The sequence below is a fragment of the Coregonus clupeaformis genome, chromosome 19 (assembly GCF_020615455.1).
Source record: "Coregonus clupeaformis isolate EN_2021a chromosome 19, ASM2061545v1, whole genome shotgun sequence".
Lineage (NCBI taxonomy): Eukaryota > Metazoa > Chordata > Actinopteri > Salmoniformes > Salmonidae > Coregonus > Coregonus clupeaformis.
In genome coordinates this window covers 38657448-38680778 of record NC_059210.1, presented here as the reverse complement: position 1 = coordinate 38680778, position 23331 = coordinate 38657448, and the positions used below count along the sequence as shown (strand labels likewise).

General features: G+C 42.9%; 2 protein-coding genes across 2 annotated transcripts; both read right to left on the bottom strand.

The window, feature by feature from the left end:
* Nucleotides 1-1758: 1758 nt before the first annotated feature.
* On the bottom strand, nt 1759-6380 carry LOC123481387 (high choriolytic enzyme 2-like). The gene is made up of 7 exons (XM_045205159.1): nt 6304-6380; nt 5710-5755; nt 5015-5167; nt 4561-4678; nt 3747-3925; nt 2238-2319; nt 1759-1904 (listed from the first exon to the last, which is right to left on the bottom strand). The coding sequence occupies exons 1-7, from the start codon at nt 6367-6369 to the stop codon at nt 1778-1780; spliced, it is 771 nt and encodes a 256-aa protein (XP_045061094.1). The 5' UTR covers nt 6370-6380; the 3' UTR covers nt 1759-1777.
* Nucleotides 6381-12507: 6127 nt separating this feature from the next.
* On the bottom strand, nt 12508-15437 carry LOC121559014 (high choriolytic enzyme 2-like). The gene is made up of 7 exons (XM_045205158.1): nt 15342-15437; nt 15109-15154; nt 14746-14898; nt 14292-14409; nt 13480-13658; nt 13071-13152; nt 12508-12737 (listed from the first exon to the last, which is right to left on the bottom strand). The coding sequence occupies exons 1-7, from the start codon at nt 15405-15407 to the stop codon at nt 12611-12613; spliced, it is 771 nt and encodes a 256-aa protein (XP_045061093.1). The 5' UTR covers nt 15408-15437; the 3' UTR covers nt 12508-12610.
* Nucleotides 15438-23331: the final 7894 nt, after the last annotated feature.

Here is a 23331-nt window from a genome sequence, read left to right as displayed (position 1 = left end):
ACAAACTGGACTAAGTTGTGTACACTTTACCCTTTGTAAAATTATTTTATTTAGAAGTGCAATTGAATTATTGCACAAGCGCACTTCACAGAGTAGGCGTTGCCTAACAGAAATATGCGAATACATGCTAGAACGCACCAATAGGATCTCGCTTGCTCATGCTTGGCTCTGCCCACCTCCTTGCTTGGTCTGCCCACTATGATTAACTTGCTCCCATTGGAAACGACAGGCTGTGGTCTATCTTGGGTAGTTATAAAAACCTTTGGTAGGTGCGGTGAAGCCATAGTAGTACGGCGCCCCTGAAGCAAAGTGCCTCACTCAAGGGCACATCAACAGATTTTTCTGTTACTGGGCCAAAGCTCTAACTGCTAGGCTACCTGCCGTCCATGCATGAACTTTAGAGGGTTACCCGTCCCCCTCCCTCGCCCCCCCAACCACCCACTCAGGCTTTCAGAGCGAATCCTAGCCTAGGGTCGTGACCCTGATACTGGCACCAAGCGTCAGACAGAAAGACACCGTTGTTCAAAAATGGTCCACGACATCAGTTCAGATGGATGTAGAAACTTGATGACTTTAACACCGTCATGGCATGACTGTCAACCCTACCAGGAAGTTACATGTTACAGACAAACTCATTCAGGAGTTGGCCCAGAAATACTATTGTGTAGATCAGTGATACTCAATACAGTTATGTGTAACACTAAGCTTATCAGATTTCACTTTGACTCTAGTTAGCATTTCAGAACAAACCTTTTGAACTAGAGTCTGTGACTCTTTCTCAAGTAGACAGGGTCACACAATGGAAGAATTGTGTTTGTGATGAATGTCCGTTGGGATCCAAGCCAGAATGCAGACAGCCATCAAACTCTCGTTTGTAATTACAGTAGACCTATAACCTATACTTTCACGGCAAGTAGGCAGATAATGAAGATATATTGATCCATCTGGTCAGCTCTTCATCACAACCACACACTTACTGGTTAGTCTCTCTGGACATCTGCGTTGCCTCCCACAATTTAGGGTCTGGTTTTCGAGACAACTTACTGGTGGTGCTGTGTGCTTGAAGTGCAAACACCTCCGTGCTTACATTAAGAAATGCAGGTAATAGAATCTCTGCCATACAAACATTTAAACAGTTTGAGCATCTAAATTCAGGGATGGTGATGTGATCTGATGAATATATCCCAGTAGATAGTGTCTAAAATGTTGATGCACTAAAGCATAATCTGGATTCAAATTAATTCTAATGTGGGAGATGGGGAGTCTGATGACACGGTAGTATAGTCATCAATGGGATCAATAGACAGTTACTGTCAAAGCTCTGTGGTAATGTGTCGCCCGTTTGTGGTCAGTATTGGGACTGACTGCAGTTAGGACATCAGCAGCCTAGTGATTGGGCAGGGCTGGTGTCCAACAGTTTGATTGGTGCGAACAGCTGTATCTACCAGTCCTGGGTTCAAATACAATTTCAAATGTTTTAAATGCTTTGAGTGTTTGCTCTAGCCTCCCAAATCTGCCAGTTGGGCAGGGTTTACAGTTTTGAAACTGTTTCATTGGTTCCATTGCGCCAAGCACGCTCAATCAAGCCCAGCTAAAGTATTTGATATGATTTCAAAAAGTATTTTAACCCAGGACTTTTATCCACACTGTAAAAAAAGAATGAAACAAAAATACAATATGTTTTTACATGGCGGTTTATTGAACTTTATTCTGTGTTTATATCAACACTGAGTCATCGACAACCTCGTGAAAGAGGACAGAAACACAAGGTGTCTGTTTAACAGTTGTACAGCCTGTTGAGACGGGTGATGTCGCTCTGGCTCATCTGGGAGGCGTTGCCGATCTCCACGTTCTGGTTGGGGATGGGAACCATGGTGGGCTGGTTGTTCTTGGAGAAGGCGTACCTACAATCACATCACATCATCATGAACACTTGGGATGAGTGGGGGTAGGCTTACCATGTAATCATATTTTTGGTCATGTTTTTATGCTTATCTAGACAGATTAGAAGTAGAGGGGTTCAGGTAGATGAAGTGGAGACAGTAGGAAGGGAGGATCAGGGAATCGGATTGAACATCAAGTTCAATTCAACAAAAATGATATGGGCTTGAAGCCGGGTGTCTTACTGCTAGACCACAGGCTCTGCACAGAATTAGAATTTTATGAGGCTGGTTTGACAATTACTCAACTGACTAAGCATCTACTGATGTGAAAGTGGTAAAACGATGTTGACTAACCTGTGGTACTGCATGACAGAGTTGTAGTCATAAGCCGTTCCCTGGTTCAGGGTGGCAATCTTGTTGAAGTTGTGCTCCATTCCTGGAAGAGAGAGAATATGTTAGATTCACCTTGCCCTAATAAATAAATGCAACGGTTGGTGATGAATGCAACAGTGTGTTTGTGTTTGCCTGTATATGTACTGTACATGTTTGTGTGTGCGTGTACACATGTCCACGGGAAGATGTTTTGGGTAATACATACAGTACCAGTCAAAAGTTTGGACACACCTACTCCTTTTCTTTATTTTTACTATTTTTTACATTGTGGAATAATAGTGAAGACATCAAAACTATAAAATAACACATATGGAATCAGGTAGTAACCAAAAAAGTGTTAAACAAATCAAAATATATTTTATATTTGAGATTCTTCAAATAGCCACCCTTTGCCTTGATTACAGCTTTGCACACTCTTGGGATTCTCTCAACCAGCTTCATGAGGTAGTCACCTGGAATGCATTTCAATTAACAGGTGTGCCTTGTTAAAAGTTAATTTGTGGAATTTATTTCCTTCTTAATGCGTTTGAGCTAATCAGTTGTGTTGTGACAAGGTAGGAGGGGTATATAGAAGAAAGCCCTATTTGGTAAAAGACCAAGTCCATATTATGGCAAGAACAGCTCAAATAAGCAAAGAGAAACAATATTCCATCATTACTTTAAGACATGAAGGTCAGTCAATACAGAAAATGTCAAGAACTTTGAAAGTTTCTTCAAGTGCAGTCGCAAAAACCATCAAGCGCTATGATTAAACTAGCTCTCATGAGGTCCGCCACAGGACTGGAAGACCCAGAGTTACCTCTGCTGCAGAGGATAAGTTCATTAGAGTTACCAGCCTAAGAAATTGCAGCCTGAATAAATACTTCACTGAGATCAAGTAACAGACACAGGCTATTTTACCAAGAAGGAGAGTGATGGAGTGCTGCATCAAATGACCTGGCCTCCACAATCCCCCGGCCTCAACCCATTTGAGATGATTTGGGATGAGTCGGACCGCAGAGTGAAGGAAAAGCAGCCAACAAGTGCTCAGCATATGTGGGAACTGTTGGAAAAGCTTTCCAGGTGAAGCTGGTTGAGAAAATGCCAAGAGTGTGCAAAGATGTCATCAAGGCAAAGGGTGGCTATTTGAAGAATCTCAAATATAAAATATATTTTGATTTGTTTGACACTCTTTTGGTTACTACATGATTCCATATGTGTTATTTCATAGTTTTGATGTCTTCACTATTATTCTACAATGTAGAAAATAGTCAAAATAAAGAAAAACCCTGGAATGAGTAGGTTTGTCCAAACTTCTGACTGGTACTGTATATTTTTGTTTTACATATATTTATCAGGGTGTGCTGCAGCACCCCTATTCCCGCGGCTATGCGTGTACACATGCATAGAATATAATAGCATTGAATATAATAGAATGTCTGTGTATGTACATGGTTATATGGGGACATGGGAAAGAGAAAGGGATCCTACCAGACTGGACATTCTGGAGGAGAACCCGGATGTGGTTGTCACGGTCGCTGCGGGTCTGCTCGTGGTTGAAGCCCAGGGCATGGAGGAGCTCGTGCTGGGTGGTGCCGTGGTACACACAGCCGGAACGGCTCAGCGACACAACCTGGGCGTTGCCAGAACGACCAACGTAGGACCAGCACCTGCCATGAGAGGGTTGGACAGAGTTATAACAGTGCAATTTGTTTTAAATGTCTCTGTCAGACCTGCACAAACACACACACACACACACACACACACACATGCACTCAACCACACACGCACAAACACAGACACACACTGTTACCATAAATGTGTCATGCCATATAATGCAGTTTCATGTCTCACTGGACTTTCCTAACTAATGATATATATAAACCCTGGATAACAGACACTAGGTTCTGTATTGAAGTCACAGCGCAGCCATCTTGGTACTCCTCCTCTAATGTAAAAAAGATTTTGGAAGCTATAGAAATACATTTATTAATATCTACATTTGTTTCTTTGACACGTTTATTGTAAGACAGATGCCTTAATGCATACATGTAATTTTGTCTTTGAAATATTTCATTGAAATAGTTTAGAATTCTATCATTCCTATTGAGGACTGCTCCAACTGGGGAGTGCCAATATGGCCGACCGGTGCCTTCAAAGCCTCTTAGTGGCCAATATACAGCATCAGCAATCCAGGGTTTATATAAATAATTGGTATTAACTCGGCCTGTTTGTGTACGTCATAAAGAGCCTCATATAATTCATAGCTCTTACGATTCTATATGTAATTCCATAGTATACGTACCCGTTTTGGGACTGGATGTGCAAGTAGTCTCTGTGGTTGGTGCGCTTGACGAAGTTGATGCAGGAGAAGCCGGCGAAGGACTGCAGACCACGCTCAATGACTTCCAGCTCCCTGGTGGCTGGCAGCACACAGATGGGACAAGAAAAATACTGTTAAAAAATGACTACTGTATCATGAAACTTGCTACACAATACAGTTAATGGCCAGTAATGATTAGATGTTACTTATATGGTCTACTTATATAACCTTATACAGTAGTTTGGGACTCATGTACAGATGTAGGATCTTCATTTGTAGTGTATTTGATGTTTAAAGGGGCTTCTGACATTAATTATAATCCACATAATAATGTACATTTGCTGTTGCTGCAGGATTATTTTCCTGCTGTAGCAAACTAGCTCAAATTAATATCCTACATCTGTAAAATAAGGTATCATTATGACATGGTACTCACAGTACTGGTTGGCAATGACATAGGGCACATAGACCTTGCCGTCGCTGGACTTGGGCCACATGCAGCCGCGAGACGTGCAGGGGTCAGCGTTCCTCTCAGCTTCGTTGACGTAGGCGATGTCATCAACAATCAAGGGCTCGTTGCGGGTATGCACTGGAGGGATGGGGACAGGACAGGATGTCAAAGTGTGACACTTTGGATCAGTTTCCCGGATACTGATTAAGCCTAGTACTGGACTAAAAAGCAATGCGATCATGGAACTTTCTTTTCTAATACATCTTTATTTCATATTTCATATCACTCATAATGTTATCTGAAAGTGTTTGGCGGGTATTGTATATGTATATGTACTCCTGAGTGGCGCAGTGGTCTAAGGCACTGCATTGCAGTGCTAACTGTGCCACTAGAGATCCTGGTTCGAATCCAGGCTCTGTCGCCACCGGCCGCGACCGGGAGACTCATGGGCGGCGCACAATTGGCCCAGCGTCGTCCAGGGTAGGGGAGGGAATGGCCGGCAGGGATGTAGCTCAGTTGATAGAGCATGGCGTTTGCAACGCCAGGATTGTGGGTTTGTTTCCCACGGGGGGCCAGTATAAAAAATATATGTATTCACTAAATGTAAGTCGATCTGGATAAGAGCGTCTGCTAAATGACTAAAATGTAAAATGTATATCACAATTGAAAAACTGTCTTACCAACATTCCTGTTGGCCTTCTCCAGCAGCTCAGAGACAGAGAGCTCCTATGGCAGCAAAGACAGAGAGAGAAATAATGACATTGACAAATCAGCAAACACCTTATAATGAATAGTTAGGTTGTTTCACAAAATATGCATGCATGCATTATAAACAATAATTTGGAAGACAAGATGTGTTATGACTATAAAACAACTTTTTGTCCCCTCAAACACTATTTTTAAACAAATCAAAACAGAACTAATAATAAGAAGAAAGCTGGACAAGTAGGCCTAAAAAAGCTTCAATGGACACTATTAAATATGTGACCCTTGTGATGTAATAAAAAACCCATGTATTGATCTGAAAGATGAATTGTATTTATTTTAACTAACCTATTATTAAAAACTTCAATAAATATTATTTTAAACAAACTAAAAAGCAAAGACAGAGAGAAATAATGACATTGACAAATCAGCAAACACCTTATAATGAATAGTTAGGTTGTTTCACAAAATATGCATGCAGACGTCCACACATAAATGGATGAACACACACATGAACACATGAATGCAGACACAAAACACTGTGGAAAGTTTAGTAGAGTTTTACTCACCTCCTCGGCCCAGGTGGCCACTACAAGCAGGGCCAGAAGGCCCAGAGTGTACTTCAATGCAGACATGTCAACAACCTGCCGGGTTATACACTGTCAATAACTCTGAATACCACCACAGAAAGTAACTGACTTAATGTAATTTTCCTGTAGTACAGGTGTAGGATGTTAATTTGATCAGCCTGTTGTTGCCAGAAACGCAAATTTGTAGTATATTCGAGTTTTAAAAAGGCTTCTAAAGTTTGGAATTTCCACTTTTCTGTTGAACATTTCAGACTTGATTTGCCCTAACTAAAAATGTATCAACCCCTACAAACAATTACATGAATTATAATCCACACAATAATTCACATTTCCTGTTGCTTCAGGGTTATTTTCCTGCAGTGAGAAACTGGTCAAATTGAAATCCTACACATGCATGACATAGCGTAGGCAAAGCACATGAACAACACTCTTACCTTTCGGAAAATGAAGTGAAGTTGGTTCACTGATCCAGACACTGCACCTTATATAATGCAATTGACCGGAAAACTATCCATTCATAGACAGTTTGGTAATGACAATGACACACCCCTTTCTGCTGATAAGATGCAGGTATATTGTCTCGATGACATATGGCTAATTCTCACACCAACCAGAGAAAGTTGGAAAAGCATAGCCTTTCCAAACTTCTCTATTCCTTGAAAATGCTATCTAATCTTTTGCAACTACCCAAGGCCTGTGAAATTGAGACAGGTGCCTGTGTCCAAATGTTTCATAAGACCACCTTAAATGACTACTCTATTATAACATTATGTTAGACACGTTTTTACTATAAGTAAGCATTAAAGTAAGCCTTGTCCGAGCCAGAACCACCAACAGTTTTACTGTACTGCTCAATAACATATGATTGATATGTGAAATTAATTAACATTAGCAGGCTGGTAGGGCTAACGTTAGCAGGCTAGTAGGGCTAACATTAGAAGGCTAGTTGGCTAGCAACCTTGCAATTTGATTTGTAACAGTATATTCATAATATATTTACTTGTATGTTGGCTGAAAATGTAATTGAAACCAGTGGTCATGCAAACAGTTTGGTTTAATTTGAAGTTCTACATTTATATTTAATTACATTTACATTTACATTTTAGTCATTTAGCAGACGCTCTTATCCAGAGCGACTTACAGTTAGTGAGTGCATACATTTTTTAATTATGTTGGAGTTTACATTATAGGGAATAGGCTGGCTTGTCGGGTCCTTAAAATTACATCACACCCTGGAAAAGCATTTTCTGACATGACTTTTGCATTCTTTGTAATTCTGATCGGTTTTATGTAAATACTCCGTAAAATATAAAAGTGAGGTGAAACTTTGCATTGGTCCCCCACCTTACCTTCTCCGCTATGCAATCCGGTTTCCGAGCTGGTCATGGGTGCACTTCAGCCAAAATCAAGGTCCTAAGCGATATTATATCTGCGATCGATAATAGACAGTACTGTGCAGCCGTCTTAATCGACCTGGCCAAGGCTTTCGACTCTGTCAACCACCACATTCTTATTGGCAGACTAAATAGCCTTGGTTTCTCAAATGACTGCCTCGCCTGGTTCACCAACTACTTCTCAGATAGAGTTCAATGTGTCAAATCGGAGGGCCTGTTGTCTGGACCTATGGCAGTCTCTATGGGGGTGCCACAGGGTTCAATTCTTGGGCCGACTCTTTTCTCTGTGTATATCAATGATGTCGCTCTTGCTGCTGGTGACTCTCAGATCCACCTCTACGCAGACGACACCATTTTGTATACATCTGGCCCTTCATTGGACACTGTGTTAACAAACCTCCAAACGAGCTTCAATGCCATACAACACTCCTTCAGTAGCCTCCAACTGCTCTTAAACACTAGTAAAACTAAATGCATGCTCTTCAATCGAACGCTGCTGGCACCCGCCCACCCGACTAGAATCACTACTCGACGGGTCTGACCTAGAGTATGTGGACAACTACAAATACCTAGGTGTCTGGTTAGACTGTAAACTCTCCTTCCAGACTCACATTAAGCATCTCCAATCCAAAGTTAAATCCAGAATCGGCTTCCTATTTCGCAACAAAGCCTCCTTCACTCATGCTGCCAAACATGCCCTCGTAAAACTAACTATCCTACCGATCCTTGACTTCGGCGATGTCATTTACAAAATAGCCTCCAACACTCTACTCAGCAAATTGGATGTAGTCTATCACAGTGCCATCCGTTTTGTCTCCAAAGCCCCATACACTACCCACCACTGTGACCTGTACGCTCTTGTTGGATGGTCCTCATTACATGTTCGTCGTCAAACCCACTGGCTCCAGGCCATCTATAAATCACTGCTAGGCAAATCCCCGCCTTATCTTAGCTCATTGGTCACCATAGCAACAAATCAAATCAAATCAAATCAAATCAATTTTTATTGGTCACATGCGCCGAATACAACAGGTGCAGACATTACAGTGAAATGCTTACTTACAGCCCTTAACCAACAGTGCATTTATTTTAAACAAAAAAGTAAAAATAAAACAACAACAACAAAAAAGTGTTGAGAAAAAAAGAGCAGAAGTAAAATAAAGTGACAGTAGGGAGGCTATATATACAGGGGGGTACCGTTGCAGAGTCAATGTGCGGGGGCACCGGCTAGTTGAGGTAGTTGAGGTAATATGTACATGTGGGTAGAGTTAAAGTGACTATGCATAAATACTTAACAGAGTAGCAGCAGCGTAAAAAGGATGGGGTGGAGGGGCAGTGCAAATAGTCCGGGTAGCCATGATTAGCTGTTCAGGAGTCTTATGGCTTGGGGGTAGAAGCTGTTGAGAAGTCTTTTGGACCTAGACTTGGCACTCCGGTACCGCTTGCCGTGCGGTAGCAGAGAGAACAGTCTATGACTAGGGGTGGCTGGAGTCTTTGACAATTTTGAAGGCCTTCCTCTGACACCGCCTGGTATAGAGGTCCTGGATGGCAGGAAGCTTTGCCCCAGTGATGTACTGGGCCGTACGCACTACCCTCTGTAGTGCCTTGCGGTCGGAGGCCAAGCAGTTGCCATACCAGGCGGTGATGCAACCAGTCAGGATGCTCTCGATGGTGCAGCTGTAGAATTTTTTGAGGATCTGAGGACCCATGCCAAATCTTTTTAGTCTCCTGAGGGGGAATAGGCTTTGTCGTGCCCTCTTCACGACTGTCTTGGTGTGTTTGGACCATGATAGTTTGTTGGTGATGTGGACACCAAGGAACTTGAAGCTCTCAACCTGTTCCACTCAACCTGTTCCACTACACCCACCCGTAGTATGCGCTCCAGCAGGTATATCTCACTGGTCATCCCCAAAGCCAACACCTCCTTTGGCCGCCATTCCTTCCAGTTCTCTGCTGCCAATGACTGGAACGAATTGCAAAAATCTCTGAAGCTGGAGACTCTTATCTCCCTCACTAACTAAGCATCAGTTGTCAGAGCACCTTACCGATCACTGCACCTGTACACAGCCCATCTGAAATTAGCCCACCCAACTACCTCATCCCTATTATTATATTGTTATTTATTTTGCTCATTTGCACCCCAGTATCTCTATTTGCACATAATCTCTTGCACATCTATCATTCCAGTGTTAATACTAATTGTAATTATTTTGCACTATAGCCTATTTATTGCCTTACCTCCATAACTTGCTACATTTGCACACACTGTATATATATTTTCTGTTGTATTTTTTGACTTTATGTTTGTTTTACCCCATATGTAACTCTGTGTTGTTGTTTTTATCGCACTGCTTTGCTTTATCTTGGCCAGGTCGCAGTTGTAAATGAGAACTTGTTCTCAACTGGCTTACCTGGTTAAATAAAGGTGAAATAAAAAAATAAAAAATAAAAAACTGTGGCAGTGCAAGGGGTTTTACACATCTATGGGGGTTGGGCATAGGCAATGACTCATAGGTAAAGGCACAGGAGACTGGAGCAAACAAAGAGGCTTTTATTTACAAAAGTCAAATGAAATCCTGGCACTTCCAGAGCTCTACAACATTAAGCACAAACTCCGAAAACAAAAGCATGAAGTCAAGCAGGACTAGCTTAAAGCTTAAAGGTAAACTGCACTTCCTGATTTGTCCTCTTTTTCATCAACGCTCATTAAGAAATGCTAGCGGCCATGACAGAAGTCTAACAAGAGTTGTCTTGGGGGTGTGGTTTGATGTGGGTGTGTCTTTTTGCTTTACAGTATCTGGTTGAGTGCATCGTATTCAGCCTCTGAAATAAATGTTTTAGTTGTAAACTGGTCCCTGACAAGTAAATTGACTAAAGGCACATTGGATAATATCCTGACCGGGAAACACTTGTGGTTTTACTTAATTATCCGTAATGGCCAATGGTTATAATGGCGATTCTGATCCAACCATTAATTCATTCATTGTTGTGCCCCTGGACTGAGAGGATGGAAGATCAATATGTGGCTAGATGTAAAAGGCTAATGTTAACTAGCTAACGTTGCCCATGAATGGAAGTTAGGCTAGCAAGCATGCATTTTAGCCAGAACAAAAAATAAAAATGTGTACTTTCTGACAGACTTATAACAATTTTGTCAACATTAAAGAGAGGAGGATGGTATTAGCGTTTCTGTACAAGTAGGGTGAGTCAACATGTTTTTCTACTTGCACGAACGCGCACACACAGAAATCAGAACCATGGACAGCCACATCATATTTAGCTTACGTTGATTGGACTAAATTGTTTTTGGTATCTTTAGTTGTCACTATTAGACTAAGCAGTGTTGATTTGATGATGTTGAAATGTTGAAGTTGAAATGGTGCTGGACTAGTGTAGGCAGCTCATGTTTTCTTTGCAACTTGTGGTAACTCTCTGTGGTTCGAAATCAATAGTTGTATAGTAGTCCGAAAATGTCGGAAACATTAACTTGCTTGACCATGCTGTCGGTCATGTAACTGTCTGTTACTGTACATGCAATATGGTTGCTATCCGGTTTTGTGATAAAAATAAAGATGCACGAACGCGCACACACAGAAATCAGAACCATGGACAGCCACATCATAGTTAGCTGACGTTGATTGGATTAAATTGTTTTTTATATATTTTAGTTGTCACTGTATTAGACTAAGCAGAGGTGATTTGATGTTGAAGTTGAAATGATGCTGGAATAGTGGTGGCCGAAAATGTCGGAAACATTAACTTGCTTGACCATGCTGTAGGTCATGTAACTGTCTGTTACTGTACATACAATATGCTTTGTGGACATCACTGGACAGAGGTTGCTATCTGGTTTTGTGATAAAACAAAGGTGTGGTTGAATTTATTCTGCCACTGTGCCTTCTTATTGTCTCGGCCTTTAGGCCTATATATCACGGTCGCAAGGCATATGAATTAACAGGTTATAGAGCAAACAATGCAATTATCTCATTTTAGTCATTTAGCAGACGCTATTACAGTTAGTGAGTGCATACATTATTATTATTATTTAATTTTTTTCATACTGGCCCCCCGTGGGAATCGAAACCACAACCCTGGCGTTGCGAACGCCATGCTCTACCAACTGAGCTACATCCTTACACATATATTGTAATATGGCATTTTGGGGGTGGGGGGGTGTACTTGGCTTCTCCAGTGATTTTACCCACACACCGCTACTGATCAGATTTAACTTCGACTCTACTTAGCATTTCATACCAAACCTTTTGAATTAGTCTGTGTCTCTTTCTCAAGTAGATCGGGTCACACAGTGGAAGAATGGTTTTTGTGAAGAATGTCTGTCGGGATCCAAGCCAGAATGCAGAAAGCCATTAAACTCTTGTTTGTAATTACAGTACATTTCCTGTCAATGCTCTGTAGTAATGTGTCGCCCCCTTGTGGTCAGCATTGGGACTGACTGCAGTTAGGACTAGTAGCCTAGTGATAGAGCAGGGCTGGTGTCCAACAGTTTGATTGGTGCAAACAGCTGTATCTACCAGTCCTGGGTTCAAATGCTATTTCAAATGTTTCATATGCTTTGAGTGTTTGCTCTAGCCTCCCAATTGTGCCCAGTAGGCAGGGTTTACAGTTTTGAGAGTATTTCATTGGTTCTATTGCGCCACGCATGCTAAATCAAGCCCAGCTAAACTAGGTTATTTGAGATGATTTCAAATAGTATTTAAACCCAGGACTTTTATCCACGCTGTAAAAAAATATATGAAGACTTTTAAAATAATGAAACAAAAATGCAGTATATTTTTACATGCCGGTTTATTAAACTTTATTCTGTGTTTTTATATCAACACTGAATCATCGACACTACCTTACGAGAGAGGACAGAAACACAAGGTGTCTGTTTAACAGTTGTACAGCCTGTTGAGACGGGTGATGTCGCTCTGGCTCATCTGGGAGGCGTTGCCGATCTCCACGTTCTGGTTGGGGATGGGAACCATGGTGGGCTGGTTGTTCTTGGAGAAGGCGTACCTACAATCACATCACATCATCATGAACACTTGGGATGAGTGGGGGTAGGCTTACCATGTAATCATATTTTTGGTCATGTTTTCATGCTTATCTAGACAGGTTAGAAGTAGAGGGGTTCAGGTAGATGAAGGGGAGACAGTAGGAAGTGTGGATCAGGGAATCGGATTGAACATCAAGTTCAATTCAACAAAAATTATATGGGCTTGAAGCCGTGTGTCTTACTGCTAGACCACAGGCTCTGCACAGAATTAGAATTTTATGAGGCTGGTTTGACAATTACTCAACTGACTAAGCATCTACTCATGTGAAAGTGGTAAAACGATGTTGACTAACCTGTGGTACTGCATGACAGAGTTGTAGTCATAAGCCGTTCCCTGGTTCAGGGTGGCAATCTTGTTGAAGTTGTGCTCCATGCCTGGAAGAGAGAGAATACGTTAGATTCACCTTGCCCTAATAAATAAATGCAACGGTTGGTGATGAATGCAACAGTGTGTTTGTGTTTGCCTGTATATGTACTGTACATGTTTGTGTGTGTGTGTACACATGTCCACAGGAATATATTTAGGATAATATACAGTATATATATATATTTTACATATATTTATCAGGGTGTGCTGCAGCACCCCTACTTCCCGCGGCTATGCGTGTACACATGCATAGAATATAATAGCATTGAATATAATAGAATGTCTGTGTATGTACATGGTTATATGGGGACATGGGAAAGAGGAAGGGATCCTACCAGACTGGACATTCTGGAGGAGAACCCGGATGTGGTTGTCACGGTCGCTGCGGGTCTGCTCGTGGTTGAAGCCCAGGGCATGGAGGAGCTCGTGCTGGGTGGTGCCGTGGTACACACAGCCGGAACGGCTCAGCGACACAACCTGGGCGTTGCCAGAACGACCAACGTAGGACCAGCACCTGCCATGAGAGGGTTGGACAGAGTTATAACAGTGCAATTTGTTTTAAATGTCTCTGTCAGACCTGCACAAACACACACACACACACACACACACACATGCACTCAACCACACACGCACAAACACAGACACACACTGTTACCATAAATGTGTCATGCCATATAATGCGGTTTCATGTCTCACTGGACTTTCCTAACTAATGATGTATATAAACCCTGGATAACAGACACTAGGTTCTGTATTGAAGTCACAGCGCAGCCATCTTGGTACTCCTCCTCTAATGTAAAAAAGATTTTGGAAGCTATAGAAATACATTTATTAATATCTACATTTGTTTCTTTGACACGTTTATTCTAAGACAGATGCCTTAATGCATACATGTAATTTTGTCTTTGAAATATTTCATTAAAATAGTTTAGAATTCTATCATTCCTATTGAGGACTGCTCCAACTGGGGAGTGCCAATATGGCCGACCGGTGCCTTCAAAGCCTCTTAGTGGCCAATATACAGCATCAGCAATCCAGGGTTTATATAAATAATTGGTATTAACTCGGCCTGTTTGTGTACGTCATAAAGAGCCTCATATAATTCATAGCTCTTACGATTCTATATGTAATTCCATAGTATACGTACCCGTTTTGGGACTGGATGTGCAAGTAGTCTCTGTGGTTGGTGCGCTTGACGAAGTTGATGCAGGAGAAGCCGGCGAAGGACTGCAGACCACGCTGAATGACTTCCAGCTCCCTGGTGGCTGGCAGCACACAGATGGGACAAGAAAAATACTGTTAAAAAACGACTACTGTATCATGAAACTTGCTACACAATACAGTTAATGGCCAGTAATGATTAGATGTTACTTATATGGTCTACTTATATAACCTTATACAGTATTTTGGGACTCATGTACAGATGTAGGATCTTCATTTGTAGTGTATTTGATGTTTAAAGGGGCTTCTGACATTAATTATAATCCACATAATAATGTACATTTGCTGTTGCTGCAGGATTATTTTCCTGCTGTAGCAAACTAGCTCAAATTAATATCCTACATCTGTAAAATAAGGTATCATTATGACATGGTACTCACAGTACTGGTTGGCAATGACATAGGGCACATAGACCTTGCCGTCGCTGGACTTGGGCCACATGCAGCCGCGAGACGTGCAGGGGTCAGCGTTCCTCTCAGCTTCGTTGACGTAGGCGATGTCATCAACAATCAAGGGCTCGTTGCGGGTATGCACTGGAGGGATGGGGACAGGACAGGATGTCAAAGTGTGACACTTTGGATCAGTTTCCCGGATACTGATTAAGCCTAGTACTGGACTAAAAAGCAATGCGATCATGGAACTTTATTTTCTAATACATCTTTATTTAATATTTCATATCACTCATAATGTTATCTGAAAGTGTTTGGCGGGTATTGTATATCACAATTGAAAAACTGTCTTACCAACATTCCTGTTGGCCTTCTCCAGCAGCTCAGAGACAGAGAGCTCCTATGGCAGCAAAGACAGAGAGAGAAATAATGACATTGACAAATCAGCAAACAACTTATAATGAATAGTTAGGTTGTTTCACAAAATATGCATGCAGACGTCCACACAGAAATGGATGAACACACACATGAACACATGAATGCAGACACAAAACACACCGTGGAAAGTTTAGTAGAGTTTTACTCACCTCCTCGGCCCAGGTGGCCACTACAAGCAGGGCCAGAAGGCCCAGAGTGTACTTCAATGCAGACATGTCAACAACCTGCCGGGTTATACACTGTCAATAACTCTGAATACCACCACAGAAATTAACTGACTTAATGTAACTTTCCTGTAGCACAGGTGTAGGATCTTAATTTGATCAGCCTGTTGTTGCCAGAAATGCAAACTTGTAGTGTATTCAAGTTTTTAAAAGGCTTCTAAAGTTTGGAATTTCTACTTTTCTGTTGAACATTTCAGACTTGATTTGCCCTAACTAAAAATGTATCAACCCCTACAAACAATTACATGACTTATAATCCACACAATCATTCACATTTCCTGTTGCTGCAGGGTTATTTTCCTGCTGTGAGAAACTGGTCAAATTGAAATCCTACACATGCATGACATAGCGTAGGCAAAGCACATGAACAACACTCTTACCTTTCGGAAAATGAAGTGAAGTTGGTTCACTGATCCAGACACTGCACCTTATATAATGCAATTGACCGGAAAACTATCCATTCATAGACCGTTTGGTAATGACATTTGAAAACACCCCTTTCTGCTGATAAGATGCAGGTATGTTGTCTCGATGACATATGGCTAATTCTCACACCAACCAGAGAAAGTTGGAAAAGCATAGCCTTTCCAAACTTCTCTATTCCTTGAAAATGCTCCCTAATCTTTTGCAACTACCCAAGGCCTGTGAAATGGAGACAGGTGCCTGTGTCCAAATGTTTCATAAGACCACCTTAAATGCCTACTCTATTATAACATTATGTTAGTCACAGTTTTACTATAAGTAAGTAAGCGTTGTCCGAGCCAGTACCGCCCACAGTTTTACTATAAGTAAGCATTAAAGTAAGCCTTGTCCGAGCCAGTACCGCCCACAGTTTTACTGTAGTGCTCGATAACATGCGATTCATATTATGTGAAATTAATTAAATTAATATCAATTTAGGTTAGTTGGCAAAATATCTGGCTGGCTATCTTGCTGACTAAGATAACTGCATATAGCTAACATTCTTTGATATTTGGTTAGATGGCATTATGTATTTCCAAAACGTTGGTTTACTTTGATGTAGCTGTAAGCTAGGTGTTGATAGCAACTGGCGGACTCATTCAGTGATAATGTAACATTAGCAGGCTGGTAGGGCTAACGTTAGCAGGCTAGTAGGGCTAACATTAGAAGGCTAGTTGGCTAGCAACCTTGCAATTTGATTTGTAACAGTAAATTCATAATGTATTTACTTGTAAGTTGGCTGAAAATGTAATTGAAACCAGTGGTCATGCAATCAATTTGATTTAATTTGAAGTTATACATTTGTAGTTAATTCTTTTGGAATTTAAATTATAGGGAATAAGCTGGCTTGCCGGGTCCTTAAAATTACATCACACTCTGGAAAAGCATTTTCTGACATGACTTTGGCATTCTTCGTAATTCTGATCGGTTTTATGTAAAAACTCCGTAAAATATAAATGTTAGGTGAAACTTTGCATTGGGACTTTTGATTCGTATACTATTGCAAACCCAACTGTTATATGTGGTTGCGTTTATGCTACCTACCGTTTAAGTCAATTAGAGGGCTGCCACACCCTCTTTAAGGGAACAGTCCTCATGCTGGCTAGGCTTGGCCCTGCTTCACCACACTTCTTTCCCCCATGAAGGAGGCCATTGGCCAACTGAAGATTGGCCATTCCACGGATGCCCCTCCCCAAAAATGTAAATGTAAAAATGACTAGTTTAAAGCTTAAAGGTCAACTGCACTTCCTGATTGGTGGTTGATTGCAGCAGCAATGGTGGTGCCCTTGGTGGTGCGGCAAGAAACTGCAGTGTTGGTGTAACAGGTCAAAGAATTACAGATTTTTGCAACCGTTCATTTTCTATTTTTTATTTTATTTTGTGAGTTGATTTCACCAAAATATTGTATTGTTCAGCATTTCGTGTAGTCTACAGATATTGGGAGAGTTAGTTGTGTAAGTGCGCCCTCTAGAGTTGGTTTGGTTATATGCGGAGGGAGGTCATGCTTTTCTCAGTCTGCATTGTACTCGGCTGGGAGAGGTATGTATTCACTTCGGCGTGACATAAACTTGATATACCTGTTAAAACTAAAACGTTTCAGTGCACATAGTAACTTGTATGTATATTATATGATGAGTGTACGTACATTTAATCAAGCTGTGTCGTGAATTTAGACATTTTTGAGAGTTGAGAAATTGCTAACTTAGCTAACCTCGTGTTCTGTTTAGCTGTAAGTTAGCAATCATCATTCTATCCTCTTGTATGAAGCTCACGTTGTTATTTTTATGTTAGGCGGATTCTGGTCGAGGGTAGAGTTTTGAACATTTTCTCTCTTTGATGTTGAACAGGTATGTATTCCCTATATCAGGTTAAAAATGTGTTCATTTAAAATGTTTTCATGTATTGATTAGTGTTTAATGGCACTGAAAAGCTCAAATGTGAAGGATTACATGTTGCTTCGTGCATATTACTGTATGTATTACCCATTTGAAAGATGGTTTATGTCATGTTGCACAGTATTAATGTAAAGGCTAAAAGCTCAGAGTTTTTGGCAGAGATAACATGAATATGACACATACATAAGATATACACCAGATGCAATGTTTATTTTCCAATGATGTTGTATTTTATTCCTTGTATTTTTGAATGTGATTATATTGAGTCTGCATTGTACTCGGCTGGGAGAGGCGGATTCTGGTCGAGGGTAGAGTTTTGAACATTTTCTCTCTTTGATGTTGAACAGATTGAGAGAGTTGTACACAATAAAGTGCCTTCTGCGCCAGTGTCTTGTCTTCAGTGCACCGGAACACAACGCAGTAGTCGGCAACGAACAGACCCGCGCCCGGCTACATTGGTGCCGTGACCCGGATATCTTCGCTTCAGATCATCGCCAGGGTGATCGCCGGTGGTTGCTGTGACGAGTAGGAACCTCTTCGGAACGTTGACAAGTATAAGGGCAAACATTAATGTGTAAATTGTAGCTCTTAATAGCTTACCTCAGCTACTTCTATCATTGTACAATTTTTTTTTCATATTCACATGTTCTGGTGATTCACATATCATTACCATAGTCTATTACAACTTTCTATTTAAAAAAATAAAATAAAATGGCTGATGGCAAGGATGCGCAGACACCATTTAGTGTTGGAGATGCTGCAGGGGTAAGCCTGGGGAGGGGCAGGTTTATGAGTATGGTGGAGAGCACGCCGGTTAGGGGTGCTGGTATACTAGGCAGACCTGTACTCTCGTCCACACGCTTACGCACTGATGAATATTCCCCCGCACCACACATGCGTAGCTTAGGAGATGCTCCAGACATTGCAAGCAGTGTTAGTTCAGTGGGTTGTCCTGCATTTTCATACACTCACACCCAAACAGATGAACGTTCTCCACGTCAGCCAGTGTCTAGTTCACATGTGAGTTCTGCAGACCTAGGGAGTCTCATCACACAGTTAGCTCATGAAATAGGAGAGAACATTGCTAGCCAATTACAGAGATCTGTTGGTAGTGCAGATAACCAAACCACTCCTACGCCTAGCCTGAACTTAGGATATGGACAGTCTGATTTGAACATGACAGGAGTAAAGTTAGTCATGAAGACAGATGTCAAAGAGCCGCCGTACTTCAGGGGTGATGGAACAGACAAACACACAGTGCATGAGTGGGAAGAGATTATGAGCGTTTACCTGAATAAGAGGGGTGTACACCCGCAAGAGCACTCCCAGGAGATAATGTCAAGACTAATGGGAAAGGCTAGAGACATTGTTAAAGTTACCCTGCGCAGTATGCCATCGCTGCAGCCAGCTGAGAACTCCAAGCTCGTCTTTGATATTCTGAAACAACATTTCAGTGAGTTAACCTACTCCTCTATGCCTTTAGCAGATTTCTATAACACACTTCCTCTGGCTGGAGAAAGTCCCATGGACTATTGGATACGCTTGAACAAGGCTGTGGATGTCGCAGATGAGTGTCTGAGAAGGCAGGGGCGAAACATTGAGGACCCCTCTCACGAAGTCACAATGATGCTGGTGAAACACTGTCCCGACCCCGCTCTTGCAAGTGTCCTAAAGTGCAAAACAGCTGAAAAGTGGACAGCAAATGAGATTCATGAACACCTCGTTGAACATCAGAGAGAGGCTAGAACAATGTGTCAAGCCAAATCTTATCGGCCAAAGAACATTGGTGCACATGCTCAGGCATTAACCACAGAGACAGTCGCTGCTGAAAACCCAACAGACCTTACTGGTTACCCAAAGGCAATGGGGCTTCCATCCTCTCCTCAGACAGAGAGCATCTGCATGCAGTCTCTCATTGGCTTGCTGGACCGTGTGCTAGAGCAGACGGCACACACAACAGCAGTCGTGCCACCAAGCAGGGGGCCAGCAGCCATTGTTCAGAGTAGATGTAAAGTCTGTCAGTCTGCCGAACATTCAACTACTGCACACTGTAGACAGGCGAACCTCTGTATGGGCTGTTACAAGCCCGGCCACTGGAAGAGAGAATGCCAACAGCGCCGGCCAATAATTAACGCTCAGCCACAGTTAGCGCACACACCACCTAACTCTGAGCAAGTTGGAGCCAGTTTAAACTAGATAGCTCACATACGGAAAGGGGATGTGTGAGCGTTGAAGATTCAACCCTTGAAGAAAGTGAAGAATTGAAGGAGATGTATGTCAATGTCTGTAAAGCAATGTCTGATAATTGCACGGTAATTGTTCAGAAAAATTCACAGAGTTGAGACGTTCAGTGAGTTATTTCACGCACCGGTGACAGTTAATGGCTGTGCTCAGTTGCAAGGGCTCCTCGATACAGGCTCAATGGCCTGCACGATAAGTGAAGAGGCAGAGCAGAGACTACTATCGGATAGCGTCTTGACCCCACATCAAGAACTCTCACAGCATATCATCCTTGTTGGCTGTGGAGGAGTACAAGTGCGCCCCAAGTGCATGTATGACATGGAACTAAGTCTGTATGGGGTAAAGTGCATGGTCCCAGTTCTGGTGATCACTGGTCAGAAAGACGACATAATAGTAGGCACCAACATGTTGAAACGTGTACTGCATCAGCTGAAAAACGAGAACAGTTATTGGACACTTATCTCGAGCAACACAAAAGGGTCTCCAGATGGCGAACAGTTTCTAGAAATGATGACCAGTCTCACAAGATGGAGGGGTGAAGATGTCCCAGGAAAAGTAGGGACAGTGAAGCTAACTCAGGCGGTGACTCTCCTTCCCAAACAAGAGTACCTGCTGTGGGGAAGACTGCCAAGTAATATACCCAAGTCACCTGGGAGTACAGTTATGGTGGAGCCTACAACCTCCAGGTGTGTGCCTCGGGGCATTATGGTGGGGAGAGTGGTAACACCGTTATGGGGAGATGGCTGGACTCCCATGAAAGTCACTAATATCTCAGACAAACCACTCACACTGAAAAGGAACAGCAAGCTTGCGGACGCTCTCTACTTGTGTTGCAGCTGAAGATCTCACACTGTTCCAGGGTTCCTGTCAGAGTGATGCTGGCTCTGTTGGAGTGACTCATGTGAAACAGGACGACAACGGTGACCTGAAAGACAGACTGCAGAAGTCTGGTCTAGGAAATGTCGACATTGATCATTGTGAAGCGAGCCCCTCCACCAAGCTCCAACTTGTGACATTGCTGGAGAAATATCAGGATATATTTTCAAAGCATAATCTTGACTGTGGAGAAGCCAAGGGCTTTGCCCATAGGATCCGCCTCACTGACGACCGTCCCTTCCGTCTTCCATATCGCAGAGTGCCGCCAGCCCACTATCAAAAGCTGCGCCAAGTTCTCACCGAGATGGAGGAACAGGAAATCATACGGAAATCAATGAGTGAATATGCTTCTCCACTCGTGATGGTTTGGAAGAAAAATGGCGACCTCCGGATATGCACAGACTTTGATGGCTGAATGCAAGAACTATCAAGGATGCTCATCCTTTGCCCCATCAATCGGACTGCTTGGCTGCCCTTGGCGGTAATGCTGTCTTCAGCACCATGGACCTCACGTCTGGATTTTATAACTTGCCCATGCATGAGGAGGACAAAAAGTATACCGCCTTCACAACACCATTAGGCCTGCCCGAGTATAACAGAATGCCACAGGGGCTTTGCAACAGTCCAGCGTCCTTCATGAGGATGATGATGAGTATCTTTGGCGATCTTAACTTCAGCAGTCTCTTGTGCTACCTAGATGATCTCTTGATATTTGCCCCCAATGAACAGCAGGCCCTCAGCAGATTAGAGGTTGTTTTCCAGAGGCTACGGGAGCACAATCTGAAGTTGAGTCCAAAAAAATGCCATCTGTTGCGGAGATCTGTGAAGTTTCTCGGACACATCGTTGACAGTGACGGTGTTGCTGTTGACCCAGAGAAGGTCGAGGTCATCACCAAAATGTCAAAGAGGGACTTGATGGAAGATGATGGCTGCACTCCTTCAGTTCGCAGAGTGAAGTCGTTCCTGGGGATGGTATTTTATTACCAACACTACATACCAAATTGCTCCTCCATCGCAAAACCCCTGTTTGCTCTCACAGCTGGCCAGAAACGGAGAGGAAAGGCCGGGAAGTACAGTCAGAATGCGGGAGTCTACAGAAAGCTCAAACCTGCGGATTGGACCCTTGACTGCGATTCGCTTTCGCCGGCCTTAAGGAGAAGCTCCTGAATTGTGTGGTCCTTAGCCATCCAGACTTTTCTAAGCCCTTGGTTTTGTCCATTGATGCGTCTCTTGATGGCCTTGGGGCAGTTCTGTCCCAGATACCAGAAGGAGAAACGAAGGCACGCCCGATCGCCTTTGCCAGCAAGACCCTCACTGGCTCACAAAAGAGGTATCCTGCTCACCGACTGGAGTTCTTGGCGCTCAAATGGAGTGTTTGTGAAAAATTCAGCCACTGGTTGAAAGGCCACACTTTTACAGTGTGGACCGACAATAATCCTTTGACCTATATAATGACCAAACCAAAACTTGACGCTTGCGAACAGAGGTGGGTGGCAAAGCTTTCCCCCTACACCTTCAGTATCAAACACATTCCTGGGGTAAAGAACATTGTGGCAGATGCCCTGAGTAGAGATCCGTTTGCTAAATCAGTGAGCCAAAGGTTGATCAGTGAGCCCTATGGAAGTCTTTTGGCCGAGGCGGAGGGAACCAAAGAGGAGAAAGTCCAAGATCTCTTCCGGAGTAAGACCCAGTGTCTCCAGGCACTTGATGCAGGGTGCTGTGTAACTATGGACCCCACTCAAGACAGGCTGGCCAGCAGTCAAGAACCCTCTCATGTGAAATCTGCTTGTGAAGCTCATGTAGAGTGGGAAAGGGGAGCAGAGATAAGAGCAACACAGTTTCTCAATGTTCTTCCCCAGGCGGTGCCCTCAGAACAAGACACACTTCCAGCCCTCTCCATCGGCGAGCTGAGGCACAGCCAGGAAATAGATCCAGTTATCAGGGAAGTCCTGCCACTCATTCAGAGGGGTGAGCCACCACCTAGGCGAGGGAGGAGGAGGTTATCTCTTACGACCCAGACACTGTGCAAGCAGTGGCATCATCTAAAAGTCCAGGACGGAGTCCTATATAGGGTAACCAAAGACCCATTAAGCAGAGAGAAGAGGTATCAGTTTGTGCTGCCTGCTAGCTTGAAGGCCAAAGCTCTCGCTGGTGTGCATGACTTCGCTGGGCATCAAGGGCAGGCTAGGACAGCACACCTCGCCCGACAGCGTTTCTTCTGGCCGCAAATGGGAAGAGACATCAAGGAATATGTGAAATGCTGCCAACGCTGTATCCTTGCAAAGACCCCTGAACCAGCTGCCCGAGCTCCCTTGGAGAGCATTCGCACTTCGGCACCCATGGAGCTGGTGTGCATTGATTTTGGAGTGCTGAGGACTCCTAAGCAAAGATCTGTCGATGTGTTAGTCATAACAGACCACTTTACAAAATTGGCTCATGCC

Bases quoted from the DNA above. Each gene is read 5' to 3' on its own strand.
- LOC123481387 (XM_045205159.1), bottom strand. From the start codon at position 6,369: ATGTCTGCATTGAAGTACACTCTGGGCCTTCTGGCCCTGCTTGTAGTG. The intron at 2,320-3,746 runs GTAGGATCCCTT...TCTCTCTTCCAG, and splicing joins CCTCCAGAATGTCCAGTCTG to GAATGGAGCACAACTTCAAC. The intron at 1,905-2,237 runs GTTAGTCAACAT...ATGTGATTGTAG, and splicing joins TCTGTCATGCAGTACCACAG to GTACGCCTTCTCCAAGAACA.
- LOC121559014 (XM_045205158.1), bottom strand. From the start codon at position 15,407: ATGTCTGCATTGAAGTACACTCTGGGCCTTCTGGCCCTGCTTGTAGTG. The intron at 14,410-14,745 runs GTGAGTACCATG...GTGTGCTGCCAG, and splicing joins TGTCATTGCCAACCAGTACT to CCACCAGGGAGCTGGAAGTC. The intron at 13,659-14,291 runs GTACGTATACTA...CTCTCATGGCAG, and splicing joins CACATCCAGTCCCAAAACGG to GTGCTGGTCCTACGTTGGTC.